General features: G+C 47.0%; 1 protein-coding gene across 1 annotated transcript in view; it reads right to left on the bottom strand.

Annotated features, from left to right (window-relative positions):
• Positions 1–22,999, bottom strand: part of TKTL1 (transketolase like 1) — an 80,359-nt gene extending 57,360 nt beyond the window's left edge. Inside the window, exons 1-2 of the mRNA XM_085629748.1 lie at positions 22,809–22,999; positions 21,668–21,785 (exon numbers count right to left, since the gene is read on the bottom strand). Of these exons, the coding sequence (XP_085485874.1) occupies positions 21,668–21,785; positions 22,809–22,915 (225 nt within the window). The 5' untranslated portion in view covers positions 22,916–22,999. The remainder of the gene's footprint in view (positions 1–21,667; positions 21,786–22,808) is intronic.
• Positions 23,000–26,592: the final 3,593 nt, after the last annotated feature.

The raw sequence follows: 26,592 nt of genomic DNA, 5'->3' as shown, positions 1-26,592 counted from the left end.
ATCTGATGCTGCGCTTCAGATTCCAGTAGTCGGCTGGCTACCTCGAGTTGGTGACCTGGTCCGTGCGAAGGTGGCGAACAAGGAGTTCGGCCCCCCTTATCATGCCCCAGTTCCAGTGCTTGGTGTGCAGGGTACAAGAACAGTCATTTTACCTCCTCTTCCTGGTCGCAAGGATAACAGGGACATCTCCATTGACAATGTCAAACTACAGCGAGTGGCTGATTCTTCTTAGTATGACTCCAGCAGTCTCTTGCCCTGCGATGCTGAGAAATTCTGTTTTGGCTCCGGCTTCTACCACCATACCGGATGTTGCCATCGACATGCATACAGTTACTGATCCTTTGTTGCTACCACCGGCTGGTGGGCCACCTGGAGATACTGAGTATGCTTATCCTGCAGATGTGTCATTGCCTGTTTTGCAGTCAACGGCAGTTAACCAGTCACGTTTCTCCTTTGACACCAACTCTGACTTCCAGTGCTCCATCAAAAAGTTCCATTTTTGCTGTTTGGTTTAAAAGACATTTTTAATTCCCCTTGGACTTACATTTGGCTGATTCTCATATGTATTTTTTTTGTTCATGTCCATTGGATTTGTGGTGGTATTTTTTCGTCTTGTGAATGGACACTACCTAAGAGAAAGATCTACAATTAGACTAATTGATGGAACTTTGGCCCCCCAACTCCTCGTCGCACATCATGAAGAGGGACCAGACTTGTGAATATTACTGCCTGGCCTGTGTTAGATGGGATTGCGTGGGATGCTGTTAAATTTCATGTACCCACTGAGGTTATCAATGTTCCGAATGTATTTAGTGTTTCTATGGGTGATGTTGTTAAACAGAACATCCGTTCTGATGATTGTGACATTCAGGCCATAGAAGCACTGTTTTCCGATTTGAAATATTATGCCACTTTTGATGCTGAGGATTTGTATTTAGATACTGCAATGATTTCCTACATAAAGCCAATACGTATCAAAATTTTGTAGATTATACGCAATGAGAACATTGTCCAACGCCAATGCTAGGCAGCTCCAACACATTGGTGAACAAATTCACCTATTTTACTGATTTCAGTGTTTCAGATCCTGCCTCCTTTTATTTTTAAAGTGGCAGAGTCTGCCTCGAAGGTTAGGCAGACACTAAATTATTGTATTCCAAATACTTTATGGATGATTTGTCAATCGGCGGTTACGATCCATGGAAAGCTACTATTAAAATCGGTTTGGGGTTCTAAACCATGGCAGGTCCAAGGAACAGAAGCTTTGCATCGTGCCTGCCTTATCCCAAACCACATATTGTTTTTGAATTCTACTATTTCAGACCACCCGCTTTGGATTAGCTACTTCTAAGAAACGGGATTCTCCCTCTACTCCGGATCTGGGTGCTTATCCAAATTGGGATAATCATATAGATCTGTCCCTTGAAGCGTTGCAGTCATACATCGAATACATCCTTCCTGTAGGTGGCAGGTCCAAAAGATGGGTGTATGCTGTTTAACGGAGTTTGGAAGTCATCACAAATTGAAGCTGCTTCCAGATTGAGAGCTATTGATCAAGCCAATCTGGAAAGAGTACTAGCTGTTATAGCATCACCCTTTCTTCCAGAATTTACACTTTATGGTTTCATCTGTTATTGTGCAGGATGATATGTCTATTTTGTATCATGGTCAAAATTAATTGCGTTATATAATGCAGTTTGCATGGACGTTGCAAACGTTCAAGGCTGGGAAAGTCCCATGGGACTACATGAATACTTAATTTTGGTTCCTTCCCTTTAATCTAACTGCAAAACAATTCATGTCCATGAAGGATGCAACATACTCGTTACTGCATATTAAAAAGTTAGAACCTTTGCCTCTCTGTGGCCGAATTGAACTCCGCTGTGTGGCTTATCCATGGGTTAATCACATTACCATTTCCTTTAGTTCAGTTCTTGCATAAAAACATTATGCCCTAGGCAGATATGAACCACTGGGTACTGCATTCCTGCATGAAGTTTGGTCACTCCCATTTACATACAGGTGCATGAGAGACTGTAAAGAAGTCTATTTGAAAGGTGAGGAATGCACTTCTACACCTGATCACTCTGGTCTGTAGGCACATTCAATTGCATGGCGTGTGCAATGTGCTAGCTCCTAATTTAGCGTGAGTCCTGAAAGGGATTCCAGTGCCGGCTATTACACCCTTTTTCACGTTGCTAGCTAACAGTAGTTATTTGCTTTTAAATAACGAGGCTTGTTGCGGGATGCTAGTGGGAATTCCCTACATTGCGACTATCACACAGAGTAGTCTGCTGTAAGAAGGTCCTTTTCCCACCCCCGCATGGGCGGCTGGATATATCCATCTGGCCTTCCATTCCAACCTTGAAAGCAGAGTTCAACAAGATGAGCAGAATAAGGGCTCTTGTCTCAAAAAGAAGTCGCTCTGACTTCCATCCCGTGAAACATTTGTCCTTCATGTAGCAAATATGCGCACCAAGGTGCATGCGCTATTGAATACTGATCTCCCACTTCATTTGTGTGCCCTGATTCAAACTATATTTAATGCCTCGTCAACAACTGGCTTGGCGCTGTCAAAATTGTGGGCTCCGGCCTCGTGACCTCCTTCCAAACTATTTTTTGGTGTGATCCGGCATTTTTTCCATTCTATTTTTTCCAGCGTCTTTGGCGGCCTCCCATTGAATCTCGCCCTCGCGGCTGGGGTGCTGTTGATCTGCTTACTGCGCAATGGCTGCACAACTTGTGTCACGCAACAGCCTGTCCCAGCTGCTCCATCTTCGTAACCGGATGCTTGAATATTATGGAACTTTACCACGGGCAACCCAGAGCATAGCCTATGGATTGTCCTTAGTTTTCCTACTTTACTTGCGTGCAACCTGTTCTTCATTGCCTAGATTGTCGAGTCGAATGGGCTCTGGATCTGTGCTCATCTAACTCTTGTCTCCTGCCCCGGATTATGATCGACTGAGTCCCTTAGTGGCTCATGAGTTGGACTGTTCTGGTGCCAGGATTATGGCCTGTGGAGCGGCACATGGAGTCCTAGGGAATTGGGACATCAGTACGGCTGCATATGACTTCCTGGCGGGAAGTTATCTTGAAGAACATGCCAGTTGTCCTCTGATTGTGCTAGAGGCCCTAGTTGTCGAAGAACATGCATGTTCATTTACCCTGCTAGACTGGATGGCGGACACTTTTACAGACCATTCCAATTACTACCTCTTGGAAGCTGTTGCTACCTACTGTGCTTATACGTTGATGGATTAACTTGGATGTCATCCAACTTTCCTTGGGAGGGGGAGGGGGGGGGGGGGGGTTTCGCTGAGCCTTTGCAGGATGTTACAATTTCCAATTATTTCCCTTAAAAAAAAAAAATTCTTCAAACTTTCACGGCCCTTTATATGGATTTCCAATTTGTGCACCTAGTTCCTTTCAATCGAACTTCGCATTCCTTCATTGTATCCCCATTCGTTCATGGTCTGATCAAGGGGGGGGGGGGGGGGAATTTAGTGAAGGCAGCGATTTACATACATAGCTATGTTAGCATAAGCGCGTTAGATGTTAGAACGCCATCTTGCCACTTTTGCACACAACACTGCAGATACACATTTGAGAACTGCTTGCCTTTTCTTCACATGAAAACTGTCCGTTCACATCCCTAGACTTGCACTGTGACCTTGGTCTGAACATTGTGTGCAGAAACAGTCTAAGCCGCCAGACAATGCGTGTTTAAGTTCAGTTTGATCGGACCACGCTCTAGCCATAACATGCACACAGCTGCAAATACCTGAAAGTCTAGAGCCTTTAATATTGCAGTTTCCATGCATTAGACACATTCTGGAGAATAACTGAGGCACAGAGCAAAGCTGATCCTGTGATGTGATTCACCTAAGCTGATCTTTATGGTATGGGGTTCCCCATTCAAACCTAGAGACCTTCTATTAGTCTAATACTAGTGAAGGGAAGGTGGCTGTATTCCACTGTCATTTATAATATGATTTCTCCCTTCATTTTCTATGGTATTGTAATAATGCGGATGGTTTTAATTTTAATCATTTGTCTGCTTAGGTTAGCCAAAGTACTGCAGCTTAGGACATGTAGTTTATAAAATAAACACTTTAAACTTTTCGGTGTCTGATTACTCTTGTTGTGGACTGATGAGAATAATGAACAGGTATTTCTGATTCCCACCATTCCTGAAAGTACTCCAAGTCGCTTGTTCTGGGTTGTCTATACATTGCGATCTCAGAGAAGATATGGATAACGAATGGGACACTAATGCTAGTCAGATTGGGGTTCTGGGTACGGAGGTGAGTTTTTGGTACACTGCAATTCACTGAGGTCCTGGTTTCCTGTGCATAGTTCTGCAACACCACTAGAGCTGTGGAAGTATTTATTAATGTACATGAGGGCTGAAGGTGCGACTTGAAATAGTGGATTGTGAACCCCAAGTTGTGTAGTGTTTGGATGGTTTGAGTGTTGGATACACTGGTTGAATGATCTGGCTTTTATTAGCCAGTCGTCCAGATACGGGAAGACATGGATCTTAGGTCTTCGTAGGTGTGCTGCTACTGCAAGACACTTGGTAAACACTCATAGGAGCAGTGGTGACCGAATGGAAGGACTTTGAACTGATAGTGTTGTCTGTCCAGTACAAACCATAGATACTTCCTGTGAGCAGGATGTATGGGAATGTGAAGTAGGCGTCCGAGATCTAGTGTGGCAAGGAAGTCTCCTTGTTGCAGTAGGGGAAGCACCTGTTGGGAGTGATCATGTGAAAATGATCCGAGTGTATATACTGATTGAGGAGGTCAGAGGTTGTGAATTGGCCGTAGAGTCCAGTCCTTTTTGGGGGATTAGGAAATACAGGGAGTAAACCCCTGTTTCATGGCGTAGTAAGGGACTGGCTCTATGGCGTGCTTTTGAAGCAGTGAGAGAAGATGGTCAGCGGACATTGGGTACTGTCTGGGTGGTATGTTCGGGGGGGGCGCAGCTGTAAGTTCTGGGCATTAACCATATTGGATAATTTGTCCCACCCACCTGTCTGTTGTGATGAAGTTCCAGACAGGTAGTTAATCTCCCCCCACTGGAGTGGAATGGCCTGGGGGAGTGGAGGGAAGTTACTGTTTAACAGCAGGGGGGGGGGGGGGGGGGGAGGGGGTATGAGTGTTACCTTACCACAGCCTCTCCCTTTACTGTTCCCTCTGTAACCTCTAACATCCTCTTTTGGGGATGTTTGGGTGGTGTTTTTAAAGGAAGATGAGCTATCTGCGCCCACGTTCTTGGAGGCTCCTCTAAAAAGAGCAACGAAAGGAGCCACGCATTTGCGGAGACTGCATGGACTTCAGTCTCTGTATCTTTTCATTTTCTCAAGAGCAGTGTCCACAGCCGGCCCAAAAAGTTGGTTTTGATTGAACGGCTGATTTAGAATGGTTGGACCTCTTGCTTGAAGCCTGAAAGGCGTAGCCAGGCATGTTTTCTGAGCAGTCTACTAGTATTAACAGACCTAGCGGTAGTGTCTGCTGCATCAAGGGCACATTTAATTGATGCGTTGGGGATTAGTTTGCCCTCTTGGATTAGGTCATTTGCTTGAGTTTTATACTAGTCAAGCAAATGCTGTAATATGGTTTCCAGCTGGTCATAATGAGCCCCATCATATCTAGCCATCAGTGCTTGTGTTGGCTATGCGCCAGTGATTGGCCGCCTGCGCAGCTACCCTCTTGCCTGATGCGTCTAATTGATTCTTTATCAGGGGCGGTGCGTCATGTTTGTGAATTAGCTTGCTTTCTAGCTTTGGACACTACTAATGGATCTAGAGGCAGCTGACCTTGGTTGTACGCAAGATTGTCAGGGGCAGATTATATATATATTTTTTAAATATAATCGATCCTAGGATTAAGAATCCTGGCCCGTACAGGATCTTCAAGTATGTCAGGAGCATGCTTAATGACCCCTTTAATCATTGGCAATATTTGTACAGTTTCCTTGGACTGTACCAATGTGTCTAGAAGAAAAGACTCCTCTGGTGTGTCTGAGTGCATGTGCACCCCATGAAATATAGCAGCCCTATTGATGAGTTGGACAAACCCAATATCATCTGGAGGAGATGGTTTTGTTGGGGTTTGGGAGGTCTATTGGATCATTGTAATCCCAATTGTCTTGTGGTGGGTCATCTGGATCTGTGAACGGGTCATTAGGGTCACCACCCACCCCTAGGTCATCATCATCGTCTGGAGGTGGTGTATGTGGTGGAGAAGTTACAGGCTGAGGCGATGTAATAGGTTTGAGGAGAGGGAGTGTTAGATGGAAGAACAGGAGACTGAGGCATAGGTGATGTGGCACAGTCCTTCACAGGCACTGGAGGGGTTTGTGTAGTGTCCAATTTCCTCTTCTTACATGGCACAGATGTGACATGTCCTGTTTTAGGGTGGATATAGATCTTTGTTTAGGATCAACAGGATCCGGATGGAAAAGTTACAGCTCCTCCTCAATAAGCGCTTTTGGTGCGGATTCTCAGTTCAAAGCAGGGCTGTTGCAGAGTCTTATGCTCTTTGGCCTTAGGAGGCGTAGTGGAATCCTAAGGCTTAGGTTTAGGGAGCAGTGGTGGGATTCTAGATTTAGAGGTGTTAGACATTGGCTTATCCATGGGCTTCGATGTGTTAGAGGCTGGTTTGTCTTTGGAAATTGGAAGGGGAAGAAATCAGAGCAGCGTTCTTTTGACTTTGGTGCTGAAGGTGCCGGTGGGACTAGTACATGTGGTTTGCTTGGTCCCGTGCTACTGGAAGGCTTGTCTTCGGAGCCAGGTCCGGAGGCGGGGCTTCTGAAGTGTGCTTCCGGTCGCGACTGGGGCCAACAGGCAAAGTCTTGACCAGTGCCTTGTGGTGTGGGTGTTGGTGTAGGGGCAGTAGTACTCACTCGTTGCCATGGAGTGATGTGGGTCGTCTGAGTCTTCTGCCTCAGACACAATTTGGAGATCTTCGGAATCATCTTCTGGGCCATCTGGGCCTTTGAAGATGTCCACTGGTTCCAGAGCTGATCTCTGTGCTATGACGTGTCACAGCTCTATGATCGCGAATGGTCTGATCGAAAGGAGGTGCAGGCTGGGCAGCTGGATGTGTGATCTGGCAAGAGGCACAGGTTACAGACCTTGTGATGGTCTCTGGAAATTTTGCTCCACACTAAGGGCATTTTTTGAAAGGTGTCCTTTCCATGAGCAGTAGGCTTTATGGCGTCGAAAGTCCCAGCGGCTCGCGTCGACGACTGGAATTGAACCGATTAAAGCCGCGTCGAGATTTAAATGCATCTAGTCAATTGGAAAAGTTTGTGAAAGTTTTGCACGTTGAAAAGTTTGAAACGAAAATGTAAAAACAGCCCGCAAAAATTGCATCTGAACCCAATGGCAGAAAAAAAACCAAGCATTTGCAATGCAATAGGTCTCGCATTTATACGCGTTTGAGCTATTGGCATTGTAAATGACAATGCTTTTTAATGCTTTTTATTACAGTCTGGTTTTTTAAAAAGATAAATAAAAGGCACTGTCATTTACAATGCTAATAGCGCAAACTCTCGCAAATGAGACCTATTTCATTGCAAATGCTTGTTCTATAGTGTCTTACACTGTATTTCCGTCTTTTCTAAGCATAGTAAAAAATAGAACTTGTTACCCAAGTAACGGCACTATAAACCTGTGCAGGCCTCAGGAAGATGAAGTGGCCTTGGTGGCACGTCATATTTCACCAGCGAGTGTTCATCTAGCTATTCTGGAAGTTGTGTTCTATAGTAATTAAAACAATGAATCATCCCTGTTCAGGAGGGCATGAAGGGATTTATGTTACATTTTCATTCAATCTTTGGCCTCTGTTCTGTAAATGAGTGATACCAACGTATTGGTTCGAGTAGTGCTTAATTTGTAAAATAAGAAATGCCGGGGCTCAAAGGTTTGGTTACAAGACTGACTAGCGCAAAGACGAGACCTATTACGGTGTAAACCGTGTGAGCCAAACTGGTGTAAACAGGAAAGGCAGAGGAAAATGGCAACCGTGGAAACGCCGGAATAGTACGAGAAGCAAGGGAAATCCGACTGCTGATGAGCAGGGCAGGGGCAGAAGGTAGAAACGATGAAGAACGGAGCCTACCGGGGCGGCAGGCGGTTGAAAATTCTTAGCGCAAAAAACTGCAGAGCAGAAAGAGCGACGCATGTCCGAAAGAATTAGGGAGAGCAAAGGATGCAGACATTAAGGAAGCTAGATAGGGAAATGGAGGGAGGGAATGAAAAACAGAAATACACAGCAAAGCATACAACATGCACGTGTAAGAAAAGGAGGACGTACAGAGAAAACTGAAATACGTTTTTTGGCTAACTTTTCGCACGCGTCCAAATAAAATGCACGTTATGCCTGCTAGCATTCGAAGAAGGTAATGAATCATGGTTGAGTTGCGCTCATATTTGTTTCTAATTTGAGTTGACCTTTTGAAAAACAAGCCCGGCGGAGCGTGGCGCGTGCGCTTGGTGGGGGAGCGCATTCCAGGCAGGGAGCGGACCCTTTGAAGTGCGATGCCAAACGGATTGCATGGCAGCACGATGCGTGTGATTGTGCGCGTGCTAGCCATGCAATCTGCTTTTTGGGAGCACTTTTAAAACCCCCTTACAATAGTCTTGCTTTGCTTATGCGATAGCAAGGAGAGACCTAAAAAACTGAGGATGGAGTCGATGCCCATGTGCACTATCGTCCAAGGGAGGAGTCACCCATCTTGTGACTACAAAGATTTCTTCCAAGACAACAAGGTGCAAGCATCCGAGCCCAACACCAGATGGCGATCCAAGTGTGAGATCTGCAGCTCATATGCCTCGAGCAGACTTTTTCCAAACAGATCGGGGTTTTTGCATGTGGAACATCAGTGGTACACTCAATGCAATCAGTCAAATCATATACATTACCTTTTCTTCAACATTACAAATATTCCCAACCCACCCTCACCTAGAGTTAGTCTCTCACTGCAAAGTTGTGTATGCAATGTTATTGTGCTCTAGGTCATGGTGTGCCATTATACATAGGGTTATAGGTATGGGAGACAGTGTTCAGAGGGGCCGTAAGGCGTGCAGCCGGGTTAAGCATGCTTCACACTTGCCCTGGAGATGGAGGTAGTGTAGGTGAGGCCGCAGAGGTATCAGAGTCCAGTGCAATCAGCCCATCAACCAACACTCCCCAGGACCGGTCCGGTGTGTCTATGCAGTGTCAGGCCTCCCTTAAAAGTATTCTCCCTTCACAGCCCGCACATTTTTCCATTTTCCTCCTCCATGTTCCCAATCTGGGCCCTCCTAGTTTCTGGTAACTTCTCGTTTAGTTGGGACATATGCAAGATCTTAGAATTTCCCAGTGACTAGTTTTGGTGGTGTGTGGAAACCACCACAGTAGGCAGTGACCCAGGGTGTGAGGAATCTCCTTGTTAATGACTGCTTAGACTATAGACACTACCGCCTCCAAAAGTTACTCAGGGTGGTGCACTCACAGAACATGTGCAAGATATGCGCTTCCCTTTCCCCACATTGAAGCAAGCTGCCTCCACCGCCTGGAAATATCTTCCAATTCTTACAGAGGTAAAGTACACTGTTTAGGATATAGTAATTTATTAATTTAAAGCACACATTTCGCGAGACCTTTGGCGTTTTTGCCACTATGGGACTTGAGTCCCCATATCCTCCTTCCAGGGCATTCAGACACTCAATTGGTCACTGGAGACAGTTACATATCGCTTTATAAAGACAAGTCAGTTTTAATTGAACCTGCCGATAATGCATCAAAGCGACAGCAGCTCAGAGACTGCAGCTCCGTTGACCCAGTATCCCAGTGCTCCCTGAATGCCAAGGTGATGGCCCTGTGCATGAGAAAGAGACCTTGAAGCAAGTTAAATTCTGCACGAAACTCTTAACTCGGAATTTTGGAAAAGATCTCCCACTGTAGTCGCCCCTGCTGCTGCCCTGTGGCAAATACTGTAACAGAGCAAGGGATAGATCGGGAAAGTACAGGATACTACTGTGCCTTTTTTGCTAAGTATCTAGCTCAGCATCGAATTAGGACTCTGAGTTCTCCAGTGTCCCTGGCGGTTTGCCAGGGCACATTTGCATGGTCAGATGACACCAGTGTGAATGGGTTTGGTCCTGGTCGGAGTTCCTTCTGGAAGCAAGCCACTGTAACAGCCACTTGAGCTGCGCCATGATATAGTACACTTCTAAATCGAGGACTGCCAGTCCTCCAGCTGCCATGGAGCATTGGACCGTGGCCAGTGCTACCCATCTGTGGGCCATCCCCCATAGATCCCTAGAAAGACTTATGGGACATTTTATAGAATTAAAAGCAGTCTGACATATTGCCTCCAGAGAAGAAATTGTACAGTATAAACTGAGCCATAACTTACAAGGTGTGCAGTAAGCAACAGAATCTGCTAAACTCCAGGGGTGTTCACAGGGCTGTTCTCAAACCCCGTTATCAAGTTATGATACCCTAAAAGGAAATCTTGGTGTACTTTAATGTAGAGAGGGTGCAACAGTTACATTTTGTAGTAGCTTCAAAGTGTTATCCCGTATTGGGGTATCTTCCATAGAGTCACATCCTTGAATCATTCCTTAAAGTGGGAGCCTCACGGTACGAAAATAAAGCAGTAGGAAAACTTTCCATATGCCATCATATTAATAGCCTACCTACTTTTAAAAAAGGACGAAACTTTAGATACAACCAATTAATAGTTAACACCCTCTAGAACCGTTTAAAGCGGCAGAGTCCCTCAGATTTTCACTGCACTTAGTGTCTGAAGGGAATCTCCCTGAGCTCTGCTCAGTTTTCTACTGAACAGTTCTCTAATCTCGAAATCTATATCTGAGAAGACAGATTTCACCCCTGCAAGACTTGTGGGGAAGAGAGGGTTCAAACTGATGAACCACAAAGACTGCATACACTGCCGTGATCCACAGCATGAGGAGAAACAGTGCAATGTCTGTCACACTCTTCTCCCCCCCCCCCCCCCCCCACTCTTCAGGCTGGTTGAGGAATCATTTCCACAGAAATCCCTCTTGGCATTGGTATCACCGTCAACACCACACGACAACCCCTCTCAGGGAAGACAGTCAATAGCACAGGCATCCATTGGTGCTCCCATTCCATCAACAGATATTGCCTATGAAGACCTCAATGACCCAATCTATGATGGATCGATTGGTGCCACACCCAGTGACTGTACCACTGTCAAAGGCTTCCAAAGTGATAGTAACCTCACCACCACTAACTTGGTTCCAAGATGAGCCAGGCATTACTACTGGCCGAGCTCTCACCAAGCAAAGTTTCACTTTTGCTCCCTAGTGACTTGCTGGACACAGACGGACGAAAACAGTTCTTTTGGGACAGCTCATAGTCCCTCAGAATTGAGCTTCAAATGACAGGAGGAGGATGAAGATTATTATGAGGAGGAATATTACCAGCATTCCTACTTGGTTCCTCCTAAACAATACCACCAGTACAAGGAATTATGGAGGACCCTCCTAAACAAGAACATTTGCAACTGCCACCCTCCTCGATTCAGGACTTAAAAGCTATGTTGATGGGTTACAGAAAAGGCTTTCAACAATCCCAAGAGGAACATACTGCCGCTTGCCACCTCTGGTACCTTCTATGCCAACATTGCCGCCTCCTCCTAGGAGGACGCCTTGCCCCATCACACCAGCACCTCCTAGGGATAATACATACTCTTCAGAGGGCGCAGAAAAGGGTGAAATTCAGGACAATCCACCAGCTACAGAATAATGAGACTGGTTATGTCTATGCTGCAGGATCTGCTTTCATGGTTACCCCCACTTTACTGGCGTCAGAATGTTTGTGGCTAGTCTGACTGGGATACTGCTTTTCAGGACCCCGGTCAGTACTTCCTCCCTAGATTTGACATGGTAAGTACTTCTGTACCTCCACAATTGGCTACTGGTGTACCCCTGAAAGTCCCTAGTATGGTACAGAGGTACCCAGGGCATAGGTACACCAGGGGTCTCCCATGGGCTACAGCATGCATTATGCCAGCCATGAGAGAGCACTCAAACTGACTACAGGCCGGCCATTGCAGCCTGTGTAAGCTGGAGCTAGCACCACTTACAACAGATATAGGTTCTTCTATATCGGAGGTCACTACACTTAAATCTGTCACCCCCAAGACAAGCCGTTCAATCCTGAAGGCAGGGTGCTGGGTTTTAAGTGTGTGGGTGCCCCTGCCTGAGCAGGACACCCCTACAAACCCTGGAGAAGATTATCCAGGCTTTGTAAGTGTGGTCAGTCATTTTGATATATATAGTAGCCATCTGTCATTACGCAATGGCTAACCATATAGTGGCTGTGCCAAACCTGGGAACCTTTGGTATCAAGCACGTTGGAATCCTACCCCAACACCATTATCGGTGTTGGATGTACAATTCTATGCAGTGAGGGCTCCTCTGGGAATCCCACATGACTGCTGGTAGCCTTTCACGGTCTACTAGCAAACTAGTGCTGCTGCCAACCAGACAATTCTGCCCTGCTGCTGCTGAGCTCGAGCAGGGAATGTAGAATAGGTACTTGTCACAGGGAGGTGTGACAACCTTCTAGACAGGACTTAGTGTATTGGGGTAGGGGTGCTTGCCAGCACCCCAGACTGCTTTGGAGGGCACATTTGGTGTCATACATTTTACATCCGTATGTATATTCACGGAGCTATGAGTGGATATTAAGTGATGGCAATGTTAACCGCCCTCCGCTACGGGTACACAGTTGTATTAATACTGCTTGCCATTCTGATTCAATCATGTGAATCTATGAACGATACCCCAGTACTGGATAAGAAATAATTTACTTACCTGAAACTGCAGTTTTCCAGCATTGGTATCCTTCATAGATTCACATGCAACCTACCCATAGAGGCTCCCCTATACTTTGGTATTATCTATCCGACCTTGTGCTGGAATATCTGAGGGACTCTGCCTCTTGAGAAGGTTCTATAGGGTGCCAGCTATTGATTGGCTGTATCTAAAGTTGGGTATTAAAAAAAAAAAAAATATGAGGTAGATAGGCCTTTAATTTCATGGCTTAATACCATGATAGATTTCCATAAGTTCATACTGCTTTATTTTAGTACTGTGGGACTCCCACAGTGACGGGGGGGGGGGGGGGAAGAGGAGAGGTGATTGAAGTACGTGAATCAATGGAAGAGACCAACACTGGATTACTGAAGTTAGTCAAGTCATTTATTTAGTTTGTGCAATAGGGAATGGCGGAGCAGGACTATTAGCTGTCACTGTAGAGAGACCAAAACCCCCCTCAAGAAAGGCACCACGCAACGAGTGCGGTTATGGTCTCATTTCTCATGAGAAGACAACGTGTGAACACCGACATTTGAGTGGTCACTCCTTACTGGAAAAAATTAAGCAAGAGTATACAATGAGGTCCTAGAAGGTCATTTTTTAAAGAATGCAGTACTTTCTAATGAAATAAAGGGCATTATCTGCGTGCCTTACCCGAGCACTACTAAAGTGCAAAATGACAGGAATCAGTTTCTTTGATGCTGAAAAGACTACTAATAAACCTGGTCAAGGGGATGAAGGTGGGAATAGAAGTGTATGATACATGTAGAGCATAAAATTACCTGGCTGTTAAATATATAATTCTTCACCCAGCAGGAAACAAATTCAACACTGAACTTAAAAGCTTGGAATACATGGCACAATGTGTTTAATTGGTACCTACATTGCATAAGCTCAAATTGATTGTCTTTGCGGTTCAGAAAGCACAGAACTCTAGGATTAGTGATATATATTACACACAAATACATTTATTCACTAGACTACCGGACACTCATCTGGCTTGTCATCCTGGGACAGTGAAGAGAAATTAAAATTTCAGAGACCACATGATGCACAATTCTACTCATAGGCAAGCAGTCAATAGCTGCCCAATTCAAAAAGACCCTCCAGTATCATTAACTAATTGGTTGGCATTCCTAGGTTCACCGATGATGAAAATGCTACCACTCGTCTGGGTGAGTGGAGTAAATGGAGAGGCGATTTTGAAACGGACAGACCCCCTTAAGGGGCAGAACTATTCACCTGAGACTTAACTTAAGTGCCTAAAAATTACTGTGGGATCCTTAACCAATAGTACTTTAACCTGTTGTATGAGTGAAGGAAAAAAAAAAGTTAAAGATGGGAGGTTTTAGATAGGCAGAGCTCAATACACATTATGAAGACTACAGTACTCACTTCTGTGCTAGAGGGTCGGAAAGGGCCCTGATGCAGCCTATTTACATTGAAACCATTTACGCAGTAGCCATAGTGCCTTTCAAAAGAGCGGCAGACGGAAATGATTTTGTTGCATATATTAAGGCAAACAAGGTTTTAGAAGCTTGAGTAAATGTAACACTTCTCAGAACCAAGTATTAGAATACTTATGGCTAAATGTAATCTACAACTGGTCGCAATTTGAGACTAGTATTTTTGCGACCAGTATACTTAAGTTTTATAGTGGCTCGCAATTTGACCGGTCACAATCCGTGACCCACTACGATGCACTATTACAGGGATGGTGGGATCAGCGGACTACTTCGTCGGAACGCTTTATGTAAAATTTTGGTTGCAAAAAACACATACCACTACAATTGGACACTTGGAAGGGCCACCCCAAGTACGCTCCTTCTGAATACCGAGTTGCCAGTAGGTTGCAAACCCAAATTGCGATTCGGTAATGTGTTACTGAGCCACATGTTTGGTTTGAAACCTTAGAAAAGCCTTTTTGCATTTGAAAGTTTGTAACTACAAAATGGCGTCGTACATCTATCCTTTATATCCTAGAAGGTGGGAGAAGACTACCCGAGTTATTTCATCACAACATGGATGTCTAAAACCATGTGCATCCCCAGCGAAATACTGGCAGGAAGAACGCGTCAGTTTTCCGCCAAGTACACAAACCATCTGCACCCAGAGGGATGTCTCCCATGGTCCTACTGCTCTCAAAGATCACATTGTTTGAGACTGCAGAAGGGACAAGATACAACTCCTGATACAATAAGAGGGTTTTAGGCGAGGAGGAGACTGGCAGAAGAGGTTCTAACAAAACTACTTTCCTTAGGAAAATTACTACTAGTGGAAACAAAGTATCTCTTTTTGGGGGCCTTAAAGATACTAAAAAAAAAAAGCATGTCCCAACTACCCACAAAAAGTCCCAATCACAGACATCTGGACAATACATGGGCCATATCATCATCATGTGAAAGGATGCACCCGAGGGGCAATGAGTAGTTGCAACCAAAGCTCCAGTATCATGTGCCACTAAGCAGCACCGCCTGGGGTCACAGGTTTTTATATAGAAATAACTTGATATTGAGTGTAAATATTAAGTGTGAACACATGTAGAGGTTCATGCTCCTAGTTGTAATTCAGACTGCTCAGATACCCTCGGGCATCATACATCCATGTGTAGTCTGTTTCTGCTGTGCACTCACACTAAAACAGGGTAATCAGGGGTGTGGAATTTAATAAAATATCTACTGGTCCATGGGGCAGGTTGCTTCATACATCTACTTGTCCTGTATCAAAATCCACGTGCCCTTTGGTGCCATATAGTGCGGGGACAAATTATAGAAGCAATCTCATTATATAAGAGCTCTGATCTAGCCTCTGATTATGCCAGAGCTCATACCATAGTATTGTTTGAATACTTGCAATCCCCATGTTGCCACGTTTCGGCAGATCTACATACTGAAGGTAGCGGCAAGCAATAGTTCCAGGGTTAGATTGCCCTTCTGAGCCTGTGCAAACATACTAACTTGCAGGGTTTAACAACTCTTCTCTAATCTTTTCCCATACAGAGAAATGTTGGAAAGCTACTCCCGACAATGGCAGACGTAAACCTTCCAGAGTTGGGAAAAAAGTGGTAGGAGGGAAAGTGAACTTGCAAACACTCAGATTTTTGCATGAGCAACTCTACACATGCATATGTGCTCAATGCAAAGACATACATGGGTGCACTAGAGACGTTCTTTAATGATTGGGCCCCTAACTTTGTCTGGCCTTGACCAAGACCTTTTGTGTTTATTAAAATTATGTCTCTGTATCAGCTGACTTCACTGAGTGACAGCATGTGTGTGCTTGGAGACCCAAATCTTTTTTGCTTTTGCCAAGGTTTGTTATAATGGCGAGGGCCCAGTAGCTCCCATACTAATAAGGTTTTACAAAAACCATGCCAAAATAATTCACACATTGCTGACTCCCAATGTCAAACCTACTGGCTTTGCCAATGCTTGTTTATTTTTGTTTCCCCATAATCTTATTGAAACTGCCAACACTGATTTTCCATTATGAATATTTGAGAAATACTTGCATGCATCAACACATGTTACTAAATGACGCTGCAAAGAAATGGTACCTGAAATTTTACAGTAGTTTAGTGAAATGGGTTTTCCTCCTGCTTTCATTTTTTTTTTTATGAACATTTTATTTTGAAAGCAAAGCATCAATCTTGTTTAAGCTTTTGCAAATATTTGCATTAAATCAGCATTCTGGGAGCATCATACATAGCCTCATATTGCTAAACTTTGAAAACGTCTGTACACATTTTTATACTGGAACCACTGTCAGTAGTGCAGTCAGCTTATGTTTACTTAGAGCGCTCACCCTATTAATAAAGGCTTTCAATTAATGAACCATAAATACAAGTCTGAACAGCTTTAACATATGAACAAAAATATTACCTAAACTGCAGACAGTACCTTTCCCCCGATCCATAGGATGGTACTGCAAACTGGCAACCAAAGGGTTTATGCAGTAGGGGGGTTGGGCCTACTTGTCCCAAGGACAAGACACATGAAAACGTGTTGCCCTGGACCACAAACAATACGTCCTGGGCGTCGACCCCTGCAAGGTAAACCTGTGACACCATTAAGAGCACTCTAAGACAAGGGGCAATAAGGGCCACTGGAATTGTGGCAGGGTTTAGTAAATTATGGGGCAAGAAAAGGCAGATTATGCAGCACATTGTGATAGTATTACTCCATTATTTTGTCATTTTTAGGTCTCGCCAGTGCTGCTCTGGCGAGACATTTAGTAAGCGGGTTTTCGAAGTGCTACCCACAGGCTTTTTCCGGCCACCAGCTTGCTGTTACATGCACACGCGTGCATCCCTTGCATGCTTAGCACAGAGCACGTAATCACGATTGCGATGACTTTTGCTTTCATGGCCGTGCAGCGTTACTTTTACGGCTGCGCAGCCAATGCTTGTTTCAAAATGTGAAAGGCTGAGTTGACCCGACAGGATTTTAACCTGCGACCCACATGTCCCTGTACCAGACTTATGAACCCCCTGAACTCTGTTTTTTACTGGCTTAGACAGGGATAGTTAATGTAATGCATGAAAATGTCTGATCTTGTGGGTGCAGTGATCAGGTTGTAAGGAGTGTGCTGGTTAAGCCTCCAGTGCTTTTAAGTTAATAGCAGATTCTACTGGCTCCTTTGGGAGCAGTCCTAGAAATGACCTTTGTCACAATCCGCATCCTTCCTCCCCAAACACACACACTCAAATCCCTCTACCACGCCCGTTCAAGGGTTTCTGCCTATCTTGAGAGGCTGGAGGTTCTGACTTTCTTTCCTCTGCCGGATTGCTGTATCTTGCAAAGCCAAAAAGGCTTTTACGGTGGTTTAAAAAAAAAAAGTTTGTATTAAATGTGTAATTTTGCATCCAACGATTTCGTTTTAAAGAGCTTGGTCTGTGCCGTCATCCTCTTTTCAGAGTGCCCACGAAAACCATCCCTGCCGGTGTTGTGTATTTTTCTGGTTTGGTATACAAGTTTGTTGGCCTCACCGCTGGTCTTTGTTGGTTTTGTGCACCTTTGGTTTTCCGGCAGTGAGGTCCGTAAGCGTGCCAGAGTAGATGGTTTACACTGGCTGACTGCAGGTCGGCCATATTAAAGCGTGAGGTTTCGTCCTTTGGACATGTGCCCGCTTGCCATTTACACATGCATTCTGCAGTCTGTGGTTGTTACACTCTGCTCCCTCAGAGTTCAAGCAGTCGACAGCGAATGCCTAAAGATGGAGCCCATGCTTTACTTTTAAAACGCAGATTCCATTGTTTGACCCCCAATCCAGAGATTCTCCAACGAAACAAAACTAAAATGCACTGAGTCACTTGCTCACTTCACTGTATGCATATCTCTTCGCTTCTCTCGCTCCATTTCTTCTCGCCACCTCCTACTCCCCACTGCTCCACCTGTGGAGTAGGCAAGGATCCGGCCCTAGCATAAACAACCATTGGCATAGCCAATAGGTCTCGCCTTTGGGACCTTATAAGTGTTTAGTTATCCAGCACAATATCCTTGGTGCAACAACAACTGTTGCATGACTAAACACTTGTAAGGTACAAGGTGTAGCCATTCAACAGCCGATGTTGCACCAAGGATATTGTGCTGCAAAACTAAATACTTATAAGGTCCCAAAAGCGAGATCTATTGGCTATGCCAATGCTTGTTAAACTTGGCGACCGTATTGGTTGCACCTCATTAGGGCCAGTTTAACACCCAAATATAGCAATTAGCAACAGAAAGGTGACCAGTACAGCTTTGAAAAGGGCCTTCCACTGTGTGGCAGCTTGTGGAACTGCATTTAGCAGTTTGAAATGTGTGAGCTAGAAGCATTTAAAATCTACAGATTATGTGTTAGACCTGGCATCATTGGTGTTTTTCTCCCCCCCCCCCCCCAGTCTGATTTGCTTCTGACCTCCTGTTTGACTGTGCGCAGCATCTCATTGTTGTCGGTTTCAGAACTCTAGACATTTTACCACAGTTGTTCAGTGTTAAAGTACTCCCTGTGTAAATTGTGACTGGTTCTTTAGGATTGGCATATTTGACTTACTGGTAAGACCCTAGTAAAGTGCACTGTGTCTGCCCAGATCCTGTAATTCGAGTGCTACTAGTGGGCCTGCAGCACTGATTGAGCCACCGACATGAGTAGCTGTGCAAACCGGTCTCAGAACTGCCATCACAGTGGGTGAGCTCAGCTTTAAACTGTCAAGTCGACCTGGCAAGTGCACCCACTTGCCAGGCCCAAACCTTTTTCTACATGTAAGACACACCTAAGGTCGGCCCAAGATAGCCCCAAGCGCAGGGTGCAATGTAAAAGGCAGGACGTGTGCAATGCGTTTTACATGTCCTCATTGAGAAATACAGCTAATTGCTCTCTTCGCTAAATTACACTGTTAATGCAAGGACTATAGCTCCCATAGGTTATCATTGGAGCGGCTTTGTAACCTCATAAAAGTTTAACTTCCAACTGGGAAGAGCGATTTGGAAACCCTGAACTCAACCAAAAAAAAAAAAAATCTCAGTTAAGTTGGTTTTTAAATTTGCATGTCTGATAATGCCACTTTTAGAAAGTGGGTATTTTCTTGGTTTACCATTCTGTGACTGCCTGCGGAATCCATGTCTGGGTTAGACTGACAGCTGGGCTGTATGTGCATTCACTCTAGACAGTCACAAGGGGAGCCAAGGTGTGTGCCCTGCATACCCTGAACCATCACAAGGCTGATGGGTCTGCCTGAGCTAGAGTTGTGACTGATACCTGAATAGGGCTGTGTGTCCTCTCACACAGCTGTCTCCACCCCCTGTAGTGTGCCTGGAACCAGGTCAAGGAAAGGAAGGATTTGTAGGACTACAAAGACTATTTATGTTTGCAGAAACTGGTATAAGTAATGAAGTGGTAACACCATAACTTCGTAACACTTCTGGACGAAGAGAACATTCGGCCAAGAAGAGCTGAAGAAGCGGTCAGGAGGGACTACTGCTTTGCTGACCTACTGCGTCTATCTTGGGCAGCGAAAGGACCGCTTTACTTTCTACATCCTGCTTGCCAAGGTAGTCTAAGTGCTTGCCTCCTATTAAGAAGTCTCAGGGCCAAAGACTTCTTAAGCCCTCGAACTCCTGATGGGAATTCTGACCAGCCATGTGGTGCCAATTCCAGTTCTGGGCCATTGGAGATTGCTTGGCTGTTGAAAAGCAAGCAATTCCACTTGTCTCAGCGCCTGTTTTCACTCATGCAGCACCATAATGCTGTTGGAAAACCAATGGATCACAGCGTCCCGTGTCAACGACATTAGTGGCACACGCTCCAACGTGGTCCCACCCTGCTGTATGGCTGGAGCAATTAACGCAACATCGGTTCCACTGCATCTACCCAGCATTACCGGATTTGACAAATCTACCCTGTGCGCCAAGTTTATCCAGCAACATGGCCCAGCAGTCAGGAACCAAGGCTATGTGTCAGAAGATAGACGCACCCCATCCCCTGCACCAAGGAATGAACGCATCACCAGACACACCCCATCCCCTGCACCAAGGAATGAACGCACCCCATCCCCTGCACCAAGGAATGAACGCATCACCTCCCCTGCACCAAGGAATGAACGCATCACCTCCCCTGCACCAAGGAATGAACGCATCCCATCCCCTGCACCAAGGAATGAACGCATCCCATCCCCTGCACCAAGGAATGAACGCATCCCATCCCCTGCACCAAGGAATGAACGCATCCCATCCCCTGCACCAAGGAATGAACGCATCCCATCCCCTGCACCAAGGAATGAACGCATCCCATCCCCTGCACCAAGGAATGAACGCATCACCTCCCCTGCACCAAGGAATGAACGCATCACCTCCCCTGCACCAAGGAATGAACGCATCACCTCCCCTGCACCAAGGAATGAACGCATCACCTCCCCTGCACCAAGGAATGAACGCATCACCTCCCCTGCACCAAGGAATGAACGCATCACCTCCCCTGCACCAAGGAATGAACGCATCCCCTCCCCTGCACCAAGGAATGAACGCATCCCCTCCCCTGCACCAAGGAATGAACGCATCCCCTCCCCTGCACCAAGGAATGAACGCATCCCCTCCCCTGCACCAAGGAATGAACGCATCCCATCCCCTGCACCAAGGAATGAACGCATCCCATCCCCTGCACCAAGGAATGAACGCATCCCATCCCCTGCACCAAGGAATGAACGCATCCCATCCCCTGCACCAAGGAATGAACGCATCACCTCCCCTAAGATAAAGGACAGACGCATTGCTTAGATTTTTCGGCAAATCACTACCATTAGGGCCGGTTTCAGTCTTTGATTTTAGGCACACCCCAGGTATTTTGTGATAAAGTGAGAGAGCATAGTTTACTAAGGACAGGACTATTTTAACAAGAGATATTGTTGCTTGAATATGCTCGATTTTTGTTTTAATCATGTTTAATTAAGATAAATATTGTTGGTCTAACCTGGTGTGTCTTTTTGTAGTGTTTTCACTGTGTTTGTAGAAATGCTTTACACATTGCCTCCTAGAAGCCTGACTGCTGGTGCCAAGCTACCAAGGGGGTGAAGCACGGGTTAATTTAGTTGGGTAATCCACTTATCCTGACAAACCTCTGCCAACCACAGACCCACATTTTTAACAATGTTAGAGATGGATTATGCGGCAAATCGACAATTATGTGAACATCGCAGCAGCTGCATAATTCTGACGACCCTGGCATGATTCATGAACACCACGAGACGGTTACAGCGGACGTGAACTTTTGAGACAACCTTCAGTGCGCGCAGACTGAGCATACAAGGCCCACCCCTCCTCTCACCTTGGACAGCACAAAGCGGTCGTTGTTGGCGTTGGCCGGGTCAGAAGCCTTGTACTTCATGGTGTGGAAGAAGAGGACGGACACCACCTCGGCGGCGCTGCAGCATGACGTGGGGTGCCTGCCAGGAATGAGAGGCTGGTTAGAAGAGCCCCGCAGAGCGCGCGCCAGCCAAGGACCACCCTTACAAGCTTGGGGACAGTGTGTACTTCGGAGCACTGAGAAGGGTACAGAGGAAGAGACCCACGCGCGCGCACATTCTACGGGCCAGACAAGGACCACCCTTACAAGCGTTATAGCGCGCCTTATGAGGCAGTGTGGGTACTTCGGAGCACTGAGGGAAGAGTCCCACGCGCAAATACATTTTGCGGGCCAGCCAAGGGCCACCCGGTCCCTTACAAGCTTTATAGAGCGCCTTGTGAGGCAGTGTGGGTACTTCGGAGCACTGAGGAGGGTACAGAGGGAAGAGACGCACGAGCGCACACATTCTACAGGCCAACCATAGACCACCCTTACAAGCTTTATAGAGCGCCTTGCGAGGCAGTATGGGTACTTCGGAGCACTGAGGAGGGTAAGAGGAAGAGACCCACGTGCATATACCAGAGTTTTTTGTTTTTTTTAAATTTTTAAACTAGAGAAGTCTTCCTCGCTAAGCTTATTTCCCCCAGATATGGTGCGCGCCAAAAACATAAGAGCTGTACCCGGCCAGGTCAGCTGCTAATCTGAGGTTTCAGCCGAGGGCAGGGGAGGTCCCAAACCGTGAGCGCACCCCCGTGTTCCGCGGCTCCGAGAGCGCCTAGTGCACGCGTCCCTCGGGTGAGGGGCAGCGCTAGAGCTCAGCACGTATCCCATGCAGCCTCACGCCCACATTGACGCTGCCCGGGTCACCACAGCAGCCCCTTAAGGGATACGGCGGCAGAGCATGCGGGCCTTTCCCGCTACCCCCACCCCCAATGTGCGGCGGCTCGCCTCCGCGTAAGATGGGGGAGCGGAAACCCACGTGCAGTCACCACCAGGATGCACGTGATTAGCGCGCACACCCCCCCCCCCTTTCAACACGTGGGCCCCTGAGCCTCACTGCACTCACCCACATTCCGTCCACCCCTCACTGCACACCCGCACAGTCAACACGCGAAACCCTCACCCAGAGTTGGAGGCGCAGGTGGCCCGGATAGAGTGCACCCGGAGCCGATGGGCCAGGTCGCGTAGGCCCTGCAGGTGCTGCTCCTCAGGCTGCTGGTAGGAGGCCATGCTGTGGAGTCAGAGCGGGAGGATGCTGAAGAGACCGGCGTGCACTGTCTGCAGCCTGGAGGAGCGCGGACCTTTAATTCCCACCTCCAGGAAGTGACTTCAGCAGGGGGCGGGATGGAATTCACAGTGAATAGAAGAGATACGCGTGCTCAGTCCAGCCCACATGAGGGTCAGCCACTGGAGAAGGACTGGGGTTCACTTGGAAATGAGAGAGGGTGTGTCCCCACAGGTGCACGTGATTGGATAGAGGGCTGCTCTCACTCCACAGACACGTAACTGTCACAGAGGACGCGTGAGAAAACTGCACCATGGGTTGTTTCCTCCATATGATGTGCAGTACCAGTGCTTTAAATAGACATGTCGAAGTACAGGCAGGCTAGCATATTTCCCTGCTCCTGGTAAGGTTTTTTCCCTTTGAATCATGGGATTTGTAGTCATGGTATTATAATTGAATAAACAAAACCACAAGTATCAGAGTTCAAAGGGAAAAAAACCTGGGCTGGAGTTGCTCATCAGTTCGACCTGGGAAACGTTTACTATTTATTTATTCAATGTTTTTCTATACAATATAAGAAAAAAAAGTCCGCTTGCAGAAAAAGATTCAAGGTGAAGGACGGTACAGTGTTGGAAGCTGGCTCTGTGTATACATACTATACCAAAGTAAGGTATATGGTGCAGAGTCCAGTGGATCCCCAGAGGTATAGCAGAGGCTAAATTAGATAATTACTAACGGCAGAGGCGCAACTAGAGCCAAATTGGGGGGGGGGGGCTAAGAAAAAATTTCAGGGGGGGGGGAATCTTTAAGCAATAGGCAGAGTGGAGCTGCAGGGGCTCTTAGAAGGGGTGAACAACAGCGAGGCCGCATTAACATGCAAATGGTCTTTTAAAGACCTGTGAAGTGCTCGGGTGCGGCAGTGTGTGTTCCCGGGAAGCTGTCTTATCCCAGGCTACCACACACGACGGGGGGCCTGAAGCCCTTTGAGTCCAATGGGTGTTACGCGCCTGACAAACGGCTCTCTTTGTGTTAGTGTGGTCAAGCAGTTAGGCTTATCAGGAGGGTGTGTTAAGCCTTTATGGTAGGGGGCGGTAGGTGGCACGCGAGCAAAATGGCCGCACCGATGTGAGGCTCTTGCAGCTCGGCGCCTTCATCCTGAAAATAATCCTGCTTCTTGTACCCTAGAGTGCTTCAAGCTGTGGAGAAGTGGAATCTGAGACCAGGTGCCCTGCCTGGCCAATCTTGGAGCTGGTAGCAAGTCGAATATCTGCGCTACAGAGGGAGAACCAGTGGCGCCGCCGAAGAGCCCTGCACGGCCTGGAACTGCTGCCAGGCTTGCCTGATCAATCGAGGACCGCGGCGCCCACGTGACGGCTGGGCCGCACCATAGCTGCACTGCAGTAAAGACTCGCGGGTGAGTGAAACGCGAGCTGCCCAAGACGCACTGCTGGGCCGGTCCTGCTGCATTCGCAAGAGAAGATACTGCGACCAGGGGGTGCCGGTATAGCTGCAACGGGCCCCCTTCCTTGACACTGGGCACCTCACGCACCATTGAAGGTGGGTGCGTGTCCAAGGAACATTGCTCATTCTGCCGCTAATAACAAGAGAAGCGCAACCGGGGGAAAGGTATCCAGCAGATAGCAGGCGGCATCGGCACAGATCTATCCCACGACAAACCTGCATACTGCTTCAGAGGTGGCCTGTGTATGGGACATCAGTGGAGGGCAGCGTGACACAGGGAGGTCCATTCTGTTGGAGGATAATGGCCCCATTGCACAGCGCACGCATGAAATAACGCTGCTCTTAGAGACTCACACCGCCATATTGTAGTTTGAAGTGCGCACTTACTGCTTTTGGTGCATCTCTCCTCACCGGTGCCTAAGCCTCCCCTTCTCAGTCCACCCTGCGGAGTCCTGGTGAGATTACTGGAAACTGTCACCCTGTGATCCTGGACGCTGCTGTGCTACAATCACACAGTTGAGACAGTTGGCGCTGGGCCCTCCTGCAAAACAACGCTGCACCTTGTGGGGCTGGGGGCGCACAAACTGGGTGCTGGGTAGCTCATCCACTGTTCCCCTAGGTACAATCACGGACCATCTTGTGAGGCGACACTGGCTTAGAAATTCTAGTTCTTTTGACGGGTGTGGGGCCCGCCACGGCAGGTGATTGTGAGCAACCTGCTATACCTGTTGGAGGTACACCGGGCAAGCACGCACGATACATACCACCCACTCTTGATAGCTGTTCCCGACCTGCAGCCCTACCTACGACACCGGGCGCTGCTCCACGCCAGTCATGGGGAAAGAAGATACTAGAGAACCCCGCCTGACCTTTGAAGCTACAAAGGTGGGCCACACTCAGCAGGAAGAAGTTGGAGGAAGCGGGGAGGACGCCGCGCAGAGGGCACCCTCCCCATTGGAGGACGACATGAAATCTTTGCTGAAAGAAGTGCGCCAGAGCCTCACCACCATTGCAGACAAAATGGATGCCATGACTAACCGTATGGATGCCATTGTCCACAAGCTGGAGGGACACGATGAGCCCATTAAAGAAACAGAACGGCGTGTTGTGGATGTGGAAGACAGTGACTCCAATATACAGACCCATGTGGCGCAGATGGATAAACTACTCAAGATAATAGCAGCAAAGAACGAAGATTTGGAGGTGTGCAGTTGCAGGAATAATATACGCGTCCTGGGAATTCCGGAGAGAACGAACACAGGCAGGATGGAGGAGTGCATCGAGAGGCTGCTGACAGACACCATTGGCGCGACATCCTTATCCTCTCAATTTATCGTCGACAGGGTGCATCGAACTCTTGGCCCCAGGCCGCCACCAGGAGGTATGCCACGCCCCATAATAGTGCGCCTTTTCAATTATCGAGATCGTGATGCCGTTCTCAAAATGGCACGAGAAAAGCGCCAACTTGTTTGTGAAGGCAATAAATTCACGATCTACCCGGTTTTCACGAGTACAGGAGAAACGACGCAAGTTTAACCCCGCCAAACAGAAGCTGCACCAGGCCCAGATAGACTACGCTCTTCTCTATCCTGCAAAGTTACGAATCACCCACCAGGGCAAGCAATCTTTTTTTACCAACCCAAAGCAGGTGGATGACTTTCTAAAAAGGTTGAAACGACAAAATAACAATTCCTCTATGCCGGACATGTCTCTTAGTAAAAACCCTGAGGATACAGATTAAGTGCTTAGAGCGACATGGGGAATTATACCCCTGCTTTATCTGATGCACCGGATGAACTGCACAGGAAAGACTTGGTCGCCTGATGGGACTTATCAAGCTCAAATGGTTCAAGGGCAAGAAACATTAAGTTCCGAGCACCCTTGCCCTCGAGAGACATGATCACCCAATTGTCTTACCTCTCTGGGGGCGGGGAGGAAAAGTGGTTGCCCCTGGAAACTCCCCCCAAAGGGTGTACCCCCCTTAGCTCTTGTCGCAGATTAATCTGCAGAGGTTACTTGCTGATGTTGGGATGTGGGGAGGGGGGAGGGATAGTATTTACTGGCATGTTTGGGATGCTTCAGTGGGAGGAGGGGGGAAAGGGTTGTTACTGGGGGTTACTTTTGTACATAAGACATGCTGCTTCAGATGCTCAATACGACAAACATTATTTTTTAACGTTCTTGAATGGCTAACTCATTGCATCCCCAAGGTCTAAACGTC

The sequence above is a fragment of the Triturus cristatus genome, chromosome 10 (assembly GCF_964204655.1).
Source record: "Triturus cristatus chromosome 10, aTriCri1.1, whole genome shotgun sequence".
Taxonomy (NCBI): Eukaryota; Metazoa; Chordata; class Amphibia; order Caudata; family Salamandridae; genus Triturus; species Triturus cristatus.
Note: the sequence above shows the minus strand (reverse complement) of the source record. Positions and strands in the feature narration are given on the sequence as shown.